This window comes from Lactuca sativa, chromosome 8 (genome assembly GCF_002870075.4).
Source record: "Lactuca sativa cultivar Salinas chromosome 8, Lsat_Salinas_v11, whole genome shotgun sequence".
NCBI classification, from domain to species: Eukaryota; Viridiplantae; Streptophyta; class Magnoliopsida; order Asterales; family Asteraceae; genus Lactuca; species Lactuca sativa.
In genome coordinates, this window is record NC_056630.2 from 43,736,083 (window position 1) to 43,750,557 (window position 14,475).

Here is a 14,475-nt window from a genome sequence, read left to right on the forward strand (position 1 = left end):
GGATCTCCCTCAAATGCTCCTCATGCTGCTCTCTGGATCTCGAATACACCAATATTTCGTCGACGAACACGATCATCGAGCGATCCAACATCGGCCTGCACACTCTGTTCATGAGATCCATGAACACCGCTGGTGTGTTGGTGAGTCAGAAAGGCATCACCACGAACTCGTAATGCCCATAACGAGTCCTGAATGTTGTCTTCTGGATGTACTCATCTCGCACCCTCACCTGATGATATCCAGACCTCAAATCGATCTTGGAGAACCAAGATGCCCCCTGCAACTGATCGAACAAATCGTTGATCCTCGGAAACGGGTAACGGTTCTTGACCGTTAGCTTGTTCAACTCTCGGTACTCAATGCACAACTGGTGTGAACCATCCTTCTTCTTGATAAAAAGGATAGGCGCTCCTATAGCGAACTGCTCGGCGGAATAAACCCCTTCCCCAGCAGCTCCTGAAGCTACGAGGGTAACTCCTGCATCTCTGGAGGCGCAAGGTGATAAGGCGCCTTGGTGATAGGTGCAGCCCCCGGAACCAAATCGATACTGAACTCTACCTGCCTCTCCGGAGGCACACCCGACAACACTTCTAGAAATGCATCCGGAAACTCACGCACTATCGGGACCTCATCAACTGACCTCGGTCTCTCTGAATCAACCCTCGCATCCATCACATATGCTACAAATCCACTACAACCCTACTGTAGACTCTGTTTCGTTCTGGCGGCCGAATAAAATGTTGAGCCAGAACGTGTACCCTCGCCATACACTATAAGAACTCCCCCACTGGGGTCTCTTATAGTCACCAACTGTCTCTCGCAGTCGATGACCGCTCCAGCTTTACTCAACCAGTCCATGCCCACGATGACACAAACATCTCCCATCACAATAGGAACTAAATCAATCGGGAACTCAACGACGAAAATCTCGAGTGCACATCCTCGGATCACTTCGGCGACATACATTGTCCTCTCGTCAGCTATGGAAACTCTCAGAGGTCCACTCATTGCCTCTCGACTAATACTGATGTGCCGACTAAAAGCCAAATATACAAAAGACCGACTCGCACCCGAGTCAAATAACACCAAGGCAGGTACAAAATTCACTATAAATCCAAATTAAGTCATAAAATCCAATGTATCATAACATAATACAAATCATGTAAATCCCAAGATCATAAATATATCCTCCAATAGTGTGTACAGATCACGCCGGCGCCTTCCCACAGTCCTCGCTAGCACCTGAAACACGTAACACAACAACTGTAAGCATAAATGCTAAGTGAATTCCCCAAAATACTACTTACTCACATACGCCCTTCCAGGCCACGACCTTCCGGTCCATGTGTCTCAGGGGACTTCCGTCCCGACCCGGTAAACTTTCCGGTGCTACCCGCGTCGACCTTACGGTTCACATCACAATGCCTTCCGGCCCATAACATATATGCCTTCCGGCCCATAACATAATGCCTTCCAGCCCATATCAAGCATAGCATACATAGCACATACAAACGGTTAACTTATCATATACAATGCATACAACTCATAACATATCCGACCTTTCGGTCACACAATAATACCCTTCCGGGTACAGTATAGTGAGAAGACTCACCTCGTAGAAAGTCTAGAATCTCACGTGCTCGCTATCTCCGAATCTCGATACGAAGACCCAACCCCGCCTAATCATAACAAAATATCATTCTAATTAATTTAGACTTCTAAGACTAGGCTTCACCCTTATTATTATTCCTCAAAGGGGTAAAATACCATTTCACCCCTCCTTGACTCAAAGTCCACATGTTGACCAAAACCCTAAAAGTCAACATGCCACAGTATGCGTGGCGTACCGGGAGTTACGCCCAACGTAATTCCCAGATTCAGCCACACCTTATTTTTGGTCTTAAATGGTTAAGACACTTCTTCAACTTATAGATCCGGCTCTCTTTATGTCTCCTAACCCATAAAGTCGAAACATTTAAGCCTTGGCATGGATGTAAAGGCTCCTACACTCTCTAATACCTTTCCTTTTCAACTCCAAAGATCTACATCTCATGCATGGCTAATCATTTACGTCCAAGATTACATTTTTATGAACATACAACTCAAATGGACCATGAATACGGTAGATCTAAGCCAATGGAGACTAGTTGCTCATAAGGTCTCCATCTTTGGGACCAAAACCCTAGAAATTGGTCCAAGAAGCATACCATAAGAACTACAAGGCAAGATCTGAAATTTTTACCTTAGGAAAAAGGTCTAACCTTTTCTATCCACGGATCTACACTTATACACCAACTTCTAGCCTCCACAATGGACTCCTCATCACTTTTGCTACCTTGAAATGACACCTTAAAGCTTAGAACACTCACAAACAAGCTATGAACGAAGGAACAACTCTCTTAGGGTTTCTTTCTGAAGGACGGTGTCTGAGGAACCAAGCCATCTCATTCCTTTTATAGCCAAAAACCCAAATTAGGGTTTTGGGTCTAGACCGGTTACGCCCGGTGTAACGTTGGGTACGCCTTGCGTACTCGGGTGATGACGCGTTTAAATGAGGCGCGCGAGTACGCGCAGTGTACTCCTTGTACGCCCAGCGTACTCGCCCAACACAAAGGCCCAAAAATGACACATAATAAAAGATGAAGGGATAATTAGTGGTACTTCAATTTCGGACTGTTACAATTCTCCCCCACTAGAACCAGACTTCGTCCCCGAAGTCTTATACCGAAAACAATTCCGGATGCTGCTCCCGCATCTCCGACTCGGACTCCCATGTCTGCTTGGACCCCTTCCGATGCTGCCACTGCACTTGCACCAAGGGTACTTCCTTGTTCCTCAGAACCTTCACCTTTCGATCCCTAATTGCCACTGGTCTCTCAACATAGTTCATGCCTACATCCACCTGAATATCCTCTAATGGTACCACTACCGACTCGTCGACAATACATTTCCTCAACTGTGACACATGAAAGGTGTCGTGAAGCTGACCCAGCTCTGTAGGTAGATCCAAACGGTAGGCTACCCTGCCTACCCTTGCGATTACCCTGAATGGTCCAATATATCGAGGTCCCAACTTGCCCCTCTTCCTGGATCGAATCACTCCTTTCCAAGGAGAGACCTTTAAGAATACAAGGTCACCAACCTGAAACTCGATCTCGGACCGACACCTGTTCGCATAACTCTTCTGGCGACTCTGAGCGGTCAACAATCTCTGCCTGACTTGCTGTATGTGCTCGGTCATCTGAAGCATAATCTCCGTACTACCCATTACCCGTTGCCCCACCTTTCCCCAGCGGATGGGGGTTCGACACCTCCTCCCATACAACAGCTCAAAGGGTGGCATACCAATGCTCGAATGATGGTTGTTGTTGTACGAAAACTCTGGCAAGGGTAAATAGGTGTCCCAACTCCCTCTAAAATCCAAAACACACGCTTGGAGCATATCCTCGAGCGTCTGAATCGTCCGCTCACTCTGTCCGTCCGTCTGCGAGTGGGATGCGGTACTAAAATGCAGCCTCGTACCCAACTCCTCGTGAAACTTCTTCCAAAATCTGGAAGTAGATCATACGTCCCGATCTGAAACGATCAACATCGGAACCCCGTGCCGCGATACCACCTCCCTCACATATAACTCTGCCTACCTCTCCGCAGAAGAGCTCTCACTGATAGCAAGAAAATGAGCGCTCTTCGTCAATCTATCCATAATCACCCAAATTGCATCGACCCCCCTAGCAGTCCTTGGCAATTTGGTGATAAAATCCATGGTAATCTGTTCCCACTTCCACTCGGGAATCTCCAGCGGCTGCAACTTACCATGCGGACGCTGGTGCTCGGCCTTAACCTAACGACAAGTCAAGCACCTCTCGACGAACCATGCAACATCCCTCTTCATACAGGGCCACCAATATTCCTTCTTTAGGTCCAAATACATCTTAGAAGCCCCGGGATGGAACGAGAACTTCGATCGATGTGCTTCTTCCATCAAAATGGTACGCGTCCCGCCCACAAACGGTACCCAAATCCGACCCTGAAATGTCATAAGTCCCCGACAATCGGTAACGAATTCCGATACCTGCCCGACAACCCACTCCCTCTTTTGGTTTTCTGGTCTCGCAGCCTCAGCCTGGGCCCCTCGGTTGGTGTCCAATACCAGAGTCATCACCGTCAACCTCATACAAACGTCTCGGATTGGGGCACTCTCCGCCCTACGGCTCAACGCATCGGCTACAACATTAGCCTTGCCCGGGTGGTATAGGATCTCACAATCATAATCCTTCACCACATCCAACCATCTCCTCTGCCGCATATTCAGGTTTGGCTGATCCATCAAGTACTTCAGACTCTTGTGGTCCGTGTATATGGTACACCGAACCCCATATAGATAGTCTCGCCAGATCTTGAGGGAAAACACCACAGCCCCCAGTTCCAGTTCGTGGGTTGGATATCTCGACTCATGAGGCTTCAGTTGCCTTGATGCATACGCTATAACGTGCCCCCTCTGCATAAGCACTGCCCCTAACCCAGATATTGATGCATCACAATATACCACAAAATCCTCCATCCCTTCCGGGAGTGCGAGCACCGGTGCCTCACACAACTTCTGACAAAGTGTCTCAAATGAGGACTACTGCTCCGGACCCCATGAAAATGCAACACCCTTCCGGGTCATCTTGGTAAGTGGCTCGACGATCTTGGAGAAATCCCTAATAAATCTCCGATAATAGCCGACCAATCCCAGAAAGCTCCTAATCTCAGTGGGTGATCTCGGCACTTCCCATCTCATCACCGCCTCGATCTTGGCCGGATCGACCAATATCCCCTTCTGGTTAACAAGATGTCCTAGGAACTGGACCTCTCGTAACCAGAAATCACACCTGGAGAATTTGGCATACAGCCTCTACGATCTCAGAACTCCAAGAATCTCCCTCAAATGTTCCTCATGCTGCTCTCTAGACCTCGAATATACCAAAATATCATCAATGAATACGATCACCGACCGATCCAGCATCGGCCTGCAGACCCTGTTCATGAGATCCATGACTGTCGTTGGGGCATTGGTGAGCCCAAAAGGCATCACCACAAACTCGTAATGTCCATAACGATTTCTGAATGTAGTCTTCTGGATATCTTCATCCTGAATCCTCATCTAATGATAACCCGACCTCAAGTCTACCTTGGAGAACCAAGATGCCCCCTGCAACTGATTGAACAGATCATCGATCCTAGGTAACGGATACCGGTTCTTGACCGTCAACTTGTTCAACTCCCGGTAATCGATACACATCCGGTGTGAACCATCCTTTTTCTTCACAAAAAGAATCGGCGCTCCCCAAGGTGAGCTACTCGGTCGAATAAACCCTTTTCCCAACAGCTCCTGAAGCTGCGAGGATAACTCCTGCATCTCTGGTGGAGCGAGGCGATAAGGCACCTTGGCGATGGGTGCCGCTCTCGGAACCAGATCGATACAGAACTCCACTTGCCTTTCTGGAGGCATGCCCGGTAGTTCCTCGGGAAACACATTCGGAAACTCGCACACTACTGGAACCTCATCAACCGAATTTGGCCTCCCCGCGGCCACTTGTGTGTCCATCACATAGGCTATGAATCCACTGCAGCGCTGTTGCAAACTCTGACTCGGCCTGGTAGCCAAACAGAACGCTGACCCACACCGGGTCCCCTCGCCATACACAGTAAGCACTCCCCCACTAGGATCTCGCATGGTCACCAGCTGTCTCTCGCAGTCAATGACCGCTCCAAACTTACTCAACCAGTCCATGCCCACGATGACACAGACATCTCCCATCGTGATAGGAACTAGATCTATAGGGAACTTGACACCAAAAATCTCGAGCACACATCCTCGAATCACGTCGGCGGCGTAAACCGCTTTCTCATCAGCTATGGAAACCCTCAGGGGTCGACTCATCACCTCCCGATCAATACCGATGTGCTGACTAAAAGCCAAAGATACAAAAGACCGACTCGCACCCGTGTCAAATAATACCAAGGTTAGTACAAAATTCACAAGAAAAGTACCTACGCATAACATAATATAAGGACAATATCACAACATGAAAGTAAATACACGAAATAATACATACCAGCCATGACATCGGGCGCCGCGCGGACCCCCTCCGCAGTCAACTGAAAAGCTCTCCCACGAGCCTTCGGAGCCTCAGCCTTCGTCGGTCGAGTCTCGGTAACCCTAGCAGTAGGCGCAGATCCCTGTGCTAATCCCTGGTGAAGCTGAGGAAACACGGCCTTCCGATGGCTGGTCTGGTTGCATTGGAAGCAAACTATAAATCCCTTGGGGAAATCCCTAGCGATGTGCCCCTCCTTGCCACATTTGTAGCAAGTACCTGATCGACAGGCTCCCTCATGACCCTTGCCTCACTTTCTGCAAGTGCGGCCCTTCTGACCTCCTGTCCTCGAATCGGCGGACTTGGTTCGCTTGGCTGCCGGCTGGGACTGAGCCGGTTGTGGATCCACCCGCTGAGACTCGGCCTCCTCCCTGGCCTGAGTCTCCAACTCGATCTCCCTCTTCCGGGCATTTTCCTAGAGCTCAGAAAATGTCCGGTATGTCGAGTTCGATACGAACTCCCGAATGTCCCTCCTCAGAATACCCAAATATCGGCTCATCCGTGCCTGCTCAGTGGACACCTGCTTAGGGCAGAACATCTCCCTCTCATGAAAATTCCGGGTGACCACAGCATCTGAATCGTTACCCTGATTGAGGGTCAAGAACTCGTGAATCAACCGTTCCCTCTCCATCGGGGGAACATACTTGTCTCTGAACATAGTAGTGAATCTCTCCCAAGTCACAGCTGAAATCTCCGCAAGAGTGAAGTTCGCCGTCACGAACTTCCACCAATCCTTTGCTCCTAGGCGGAGCTGGTTCAAAGCGAACCGTACCCTCAGATGCCCCAGACACGAACACGTAAAGAAGCATCCCTCAATGTCAGCAATCCATCTCATCGCAGCGATTGGATCCTGCGTCCCATCAAACTCGGGTGGCTTCGTATTGCTGAACTCCCGGAATAGCAACGAGTCACCTCCCTAAGGTCTGGCAGCAGCCACAGTTGCAGCAGCTGCAGCCTCAGTCACCGCGGCGTACCGCTCATCGAAAGTCTCCATCAACGTGGTCTTGATAGACCCAAACATCTCGAGAATCTCGGCCCGGATTGTCACAGCCACCTCATCATGGATCATCTGACGAAGCTCCTCGTCACTCACACCGCTCGTCCCAGTTCGGTGGCATGTCCCAACAATAATACCACTGAAATACAACATAAGAATGTCAGAGACTCAATCGAGCATACTCGCACTCGATAACGCAACCCTACTCGGCCTCCGATACCCAAAGGATTCTTACTTGGGTTGCCCAATGATCCGGTGTCTTCAGAAGTACGGGCCCTATACTACTGACTACACCACATCATCATTCACCCCAAGTCCTCCTCCTTGGACCCCGGATCACGAGTACTCTATTCTTGCTATGCACTGACTACCTACTCGCTCTCAAGGCATCTCCTAGCAGCAGGTTTCCCCTAGACTAAGGCATCACAAATCAGGCCACTCTAGTCCTAATATGAATACCTAGTCTACTCTAGCATGCATAACATATCATAACATATCTCATAACACAGATTGTAAGGGTATTTTAGGGATTTTATCGTTCGGGTGCTGGCTGACCGTACACACTGCTTCGTCTTTGGTTATCACCAAATCTCTTATAAAATTTTATGGTTTTATTATTGAAATTTTTTTTCTCAAATCCTCGGTTTGAGTTCAGTTACGCCTGAAGGTGTACCCGAATCCCTCAAACCAAGGCTCTGATACCAACTTGTAACAACGTGAATTTTCAAAACAAAATTTTCATTTCTTAAAACATGTTTTCATCCAAATCAAGTCATAAAATCCAATGTATCATAACAGAATACAAATCATGTAAATCCCAAGATCATAAATATATCCTCCGATAATGTGTACAGATCACGCCGGTGCCTTCCCACGGTCCTCGCTAGTACCAGAAACACGTAACACAACAACTGTAAGCATAAATGCTTAGTTAATTCCCCAAAATACTACTTACTCACATACACCCTTCCGGTCCATGTATCTCAAGGGAATTCCGTCCCGACCCGGTAAACCTTCTGGTCCTACCCACGTCGACCTTACGGTTCACATCACAATGCCTTCCGACCCATAACATATATGCCTTCCGACCCATAACATAATGCCTTCCGGCCCATATCAAGCATAGCATACATAGCACATACAAACGGGTAACTTAACATATACAATGCATACAACTCATAACATATCCGACCTTCCGGTCACATAATAATACCCTTCCGGGTACAGTATAGTGAGAAGACTCACCTCGTAGAAAGTCTAGAATCTCACGTGCTCGCTATCTCCGAATCTTGAAACGAAGACCCAACCCCGCCTAATCATAACGGAATATCATTCTAATTAATTTAGACTTCTAAGACTAGGTTTCTCCCTTATTATTATTCCTCAGAGGGGTAAAAGACCATTTCACCCCTCCTTGACTCAAAGTCCACATGTTGACCAAAACCCTAAAAGTCAACAAAAGTCAACATGCCACAGTACGCGGGGCGCACCGGCTTCTGTACGCGGGGCGTACATCAGTGAACCACAATCGGGGTCACAACCCCGTACGCTGCGCGTACTGGGAGTTACGCCCAGCGTAACACCCAGATTCAGCCACACCTTATTTTTGGTCTTAAATGGTTAGGACACTTCTTCAACTTCTAGATTCGGCTCTCTTCAAGTCTCCTAACCAATAAAGTCGAAACCTTTAAGCCTTGGCATGGCTGTAAAGGCTCCTACACTCTCTAATACCTTTCCTTTTAAAATAAAAAGATCTAGATCTCATGCATGGCTAATCATTTACGTCCAAGATTACATTTTTATGAACATACAACTCAAATGGACCATGAATATGGTAGATCTAAGCCAATGGAGACTACTTGCTCATAAGGTCTCCATCTTTGGGACCAAAACCCTAGAAATTGGTCCAAGAAGCATACCATAAGAACTACAAGGCAAGATCTGAACTTTTTACCTTAGGATGAAGCTCCAACCTTTGCTATCCACGGATCTACACTTGTACACCAACTTCTAGCCTCCACAATGGACTCCTCTTCTCTTTTGCTACATTGAAATGACACCTCAAAGCTTAGAACACTCACAAACAAGCTACGAACGAAGGAACAACTCTCTTAGGGTTTCTTTCTGAAGGATGGTGGCTGAGGAACCAAGCCATCTCATTCCTTTTATAGCCCACAACCCAAATTAGGGTTTTCGGTCTGGACCGGTTACGCCCGACGTAACCTTGGGTACACCCAGCGTACCCGGGTGATGACGCGTTTAAATGAGGCGCATGAGTACGCACAGCTTACTCCTTCTACGCCCAACATACTTGCCCAATACAAAGGCCCAAAAATAACAAATAATAAAAGATGAATGGCTAATTAGTGGTACCTGAATTTCGGGCTGTTACAACCCTGCTCTACACAACCCCATTGTGGCTCTTGCCGCACTTGTCACAAGTGCAGCCCTTCTGACTCCCAGTTCTCGAATCAGCGGGCTTGGCCTGGTTAGCTGCTCGTTGAGACTGCGCCAGTCGTCGATCCCTCCCCTGAGACTCAGCCTCCTCCCTAGCATGAGTCTCCATCTCTATCTCCCTCTTCCGGGCATTTTCTTGAAGCTCAACAAATGTCCGGTACGTTGAGTTCGCCACGAACTCCCATATATCCCTCCTCAAAATGCTCAGATATCGTCTCATACGTGCCTGCTCGGAGGAGACGTGCTTTGGGAAGAACATCGCCCACACATGGAACATCCTCGTAATCATTGTGACAGACTCAGTACCCTGCTTGAGGATCAGGAACTCCTGGGCCAAACGCTCCCTCTCCACCTGGGGAACATACTCATCTCGGAACATAGCAGTGAACCACTCCCATGTCACTGCAGCAAGCTCAGCAAGCGAATAATGCGCCATCACAAACTTCCACCAGTCCTTCGCTCCCAAGCGAAGCTGGTTCAATGCGAACCGTACTCTCAAATGCTCTAGAGATGAGCAGGTGAAGAAACACCCCTCGATGTCTGAAATCCACCTCATTGCTGCAATCGGGTCCTGGGTCCCATCAAACTCCGTTGGTTTTGTGTTGCTGAACTCCCGGAACAGCAACGCATCACCACCCTGCGGTCTAGCCGCAGCTACAATTGCATTGGCCGCAACAACAACAACATCAGAAAGAGCAACGTATCTCTTGTTAAATGTCTCTATCAGGGTGGTCTTGATAGACTCGAACATCTCTGGAATCTCAGTGCGGATGGCAACAGCCACCTCATCATGAATCATCTGGCGGAGCTCCTCGTCGCTCACACCCCCTCCACTAGTCCTTGGTCTGTGGGACGTCCCCACCATGATCCCTCTCTGAAATACAACACAAGATATCAGAGACTCTCTCGAGTGTACACACACTCGATACTTCCAATCCTACTTGGTCCCTGGTACCTTAAGGATTCTTACTTGGGTTGCGCACTGACCCGGTGCCTTCGGTACTACGGGCCCAATACTACCGTCCACACCACATCAACATTCATCCCAAGTCCTCCTCCCAGAGTCCCAAATCCCAAGTACTCTACTCTCTTTACTCATATGCTACTCGCTAGCTGATCTCTCATAAGCTCCTCGCTGCTATCTAAACACTCCCAAACATCCCTAGCAGCAAGACTCCTAGACTAAGGCATCATATATATCAGGCCACTCTAGTCCTAAGAAGGATACCTAGTCTACTCTAGCATGCATAGTATAGGTAATCATATAACATAACATAATATATTTCGTAACACTTATTACAAGGGTATTTTGGGAAATCACCGTTCGGGCGCTGGCTGATCGTACACACGGCTCTGCTCTGTTTGTCTCAAAACTCTTTTTACTCTTTTTTAAAAAAAGTTTACTTTTATTATCAAAAATTTTTCCTCGAATCCGCAGTTTGAGTTCAGATACGCCCAAAGATGCATCTGAATCCCTCAAACCAAGGCTCTTATACCAACTTGTAACGCCGTAAAAATTTCAACCAATTTTTTTCACTTTTCAAAAACATATTAATTCATTCATAATTACTTTCATAAAAAATGTATCAATATTATCTTAGTACAAAATCCCAAGATCATATCATAATAAACTCCGATGGGTGTGTACGAATCATGTCTATGCCTTCCCGCGCTCCTCACTAGTAGCTGTAACACATAACACAAAACACTGTAAGGACGAAGCTTAGTGACTTCCCGAAAATACCACACATAACACATACTAGCCACTCGAGGCTATAACTCTATGGGCCCTTGGTCTCTGAACTCTGTGGACCCTCTGGTCCTAGCTTTGTTAACCTTCCAGTTCTAACTCTAATATACTCTGATATACACATGTCATAAATCACATAGAAATAATGTCGTGCAACACATCACATAAATAGCATACACTAACTCTATCACATAACTCTAATTACCACTCAAGGTAATGTATAGTGAGAAGACTCACCTCAGATGTCTCGGTAAATCTCTGACTCGGTAGCAATATAGTCTAGCCTCCGCGTAATCACATAAAGTAAGATACGCTCATAAATATAACTCTCGAGACTAGACCCCACCCTCTCTTAGCATCCTCAAATGGGTAAAAGACCATTTTACCCCTCTCTTGGCTCAAAGACCCTATTGTTGACAAAATCCCTAAAAGTAAACAAAGTCAATGGTCAAACTTTGACCTAACTCGTTGAGTGCACTTGGGCGACTCGGTGAGTCTACACGTGAACTCTACTCCTCTGATTCTCTTTTGACTCACCGAGTCACTCACTAAACTCGGCGGGTCACTCTCTAGATTCACAGTCTCGGGACAACTCGACTCGACTCGCCAAGTCTGTTCATGGACTCGGCGAGTCCAACCCATGCTCACTTCCAATGGCTTCCTGAGGTCAGATCTGATGCTCTACTCAACAAATCTATCCTTTCTAGTCCCAATAATCATGTAAAGTTCAAAGCTTGATGCCCATGCAAAGGCTCCAAGGTTCTATTTGAGGAAATGACCTCTAATATGGAATCCTAAGTTCATATTCACCAACAATCCACATAAAGCTCAAAGGAGTAAGGTCTCTGGACCTCTATGGAGCCAGATTCAGACCATAATACGAAAAGGAACTATATACTCAATCAAAACCATCTACCAAATGGTCTAGAAAACCATAACTCTATAGACAACCACCAAAACAGAAGATGGATCGAGATTATACCCCAAATAAGCACTCCTGAGCTCAGAATTCCTCCAATAGCACTCCCTTCAGCCTCCTTTTGATCTTGCTCACCTTCTTCTTGCTAAACCAATGATAGAAAGATCAAATATGGCCTCTCCTCATCACAAACGATTTAGCTCACTTAAGGTTTCTCTCAAGGGACTAGTAGCCGCAATGGGAGGCTATGTGTGCCCGTAAATAGGCTCCTAAACCCGAAAATTAGGGTTTCATTAAACAGCGTGGACTCGCCGAGTCTACTCATGAACTCGTCGAGTCCAGCCATGAACCCGTATAAGAATCCACGACCCTACTCGGCGAGTCTAAGCACCAACTCGCCGAGTCCCTTCACATCCTCCAAAAATAAAAGAATAGAATAATATACCTGGGAGTCCGGATGTTACAGACGTCCACTTGCCATTGGTGGAGTTCTCTTATAACAACAGTTATCACACTAGCATGAAGACCACTCCATTCGAAGCCCTTTACGGCCGCAAGTGCAGATCACCTCTATACTGGGCAGAGGTGGGCGACATGCAGTTGGCAAAAGGTCTAGTCCCTGATAGTACTCTCACTGGTCCAGAATTCATAAGGTAAACGATTGAAAAGATCGTTCAAATTCGAGAGCGACTGAAATCCTCACGAGATAGACAAAAGAGTTATGCCGACAAAAGACGAAAACCCTTGGAATTTCAGGTTGGTGACCGCATTCTACTGAAGGTCTCACCCAGGAAGGGCATGATATGCTTCGGGAAACATGAAAAGCTAAACCCAAGGTACGTTGGACCCTTCGAAATTATTGCAAGGATTGGTCCAGTAGCTCATACACAAAACATACAAGATATGAAAAACAAGTTACAGAGGACAGCATTTGTATCTTATCCCACATAGTAGTTGACAGGCAGCAGGATCCTTGTCGCATAAGGTCATGTCAGAGCAACAACACCACTTTCAATTTGGATCCAATCTACAAAACACACTCACCAGCTTGCATTCAGTTTTCTCAACATTTTTTATGTCATTCATTGGAATTTTACTACCTATAGAACCAAATTTGATATTATTAAATATAAAATCAATTAAAATATAAAAGATGAAACATGTAAAAACAAAAATAATAAGCACTAGGAACTTACATTGACGAGAAACAATCAATACTAAAAAGCAGAAACAAAAGAAGATCGTATAGGATTCAAAGGGTCTAGTCATTCTGTTGCTTTTTCCCTTAGACAAATTTTACTAACTTGACATACACAGGGTATTTAATGAAATACAAGTCTAATAAAGCTTGTATTTATATGTAAACATAGGTGATTGAAACAATTGGTTGTTTTCTAGTTTTTATTATAAAAGTAGTTTAGTAAAACATATAGGTAAGCGAAACAATTGGTTCTTTTATTGTTTTAAATATAAAGAATTGTTTAGCAAAATCTAACAAATAATATTTTTAATTTATGTTGCATATGAGTGTATGTAAATGTATTCAAGTACGTAACATCTCCACATAAATTTATAGCAATTTTCATGTGTAAGTGTCGTAATTTTTCAATGAGCAATTATTAAAAAACGAAGCATGTGGAATTTAAAATTAAGTCGAATTTAACTTCACAAGTGAATGCATATTAATGTTTATGTGCAAATGGTGTATTTCTTTTTTATAATGTGAGATTTTTCACCAACCAAATTTGTACATTAGATGTTTCACCTATAACATTATTTAGCCTACCACGACGAGACCTCATCGCACCCTTCCACTCCCACTTTATATATATATATATATATATATATATATATATATATATATATATATATATATATATAGGGCTAGGTTATTTTATTTCTTATATTTATTGTGTGCTAGAAAACACCAATAGGAAAACACCAATAGGAATTTAGTAAATTAAATAATTATTTAATTAAATAAATATAGATATTAAATGATTTCCATAATTATATGTATATTAATTGTGTTCATAATTATAATTTTCTTTTTATGAAAACTAATTAAATCCGTAATTAATGTCAACAATAATATTCTTTCAAAATGTATTCGCATCTGGGGTTTTATATATGAGTTCGTATTTTGTTTCAGGACTATTTCACTTAAAATACAATAAAGTTGCACGGAATATGAACAACGAGAGTGTATTCT

The 14,475-nt window shown here is 45.3% G+C and overlaps 1 protein-coding gene across 1 annotated transcript in view; it reads right to left on the bottom strand.

The window, feature by feature from the left end:
- LOC128127694 (uncharacterized) overlaps positions 1–14,475 on the bottom strand; it is a gene marked incomplete at its 3' end in the record, with an annotated part of 140,790 nt that overhangs the window by 89,252 nt on the left and 37,063 nt on the right. The window contains exons 2-3 of the mRNA XM_052766366.1: positions 13,460–13,480; positions 13,308–13,363 (exon numbers count right to left, since the gene is read on the bottom strand). Of these exons, the coding sequence (XP_052622326.1) occupies positions 13,308–13,363; positions 13,460–13,480 (77 nt within the window). The remainder of the gene's footprint in view (positions 1–13,307; positions 13,364–13,459; positions 13,481–14,475) is intronic.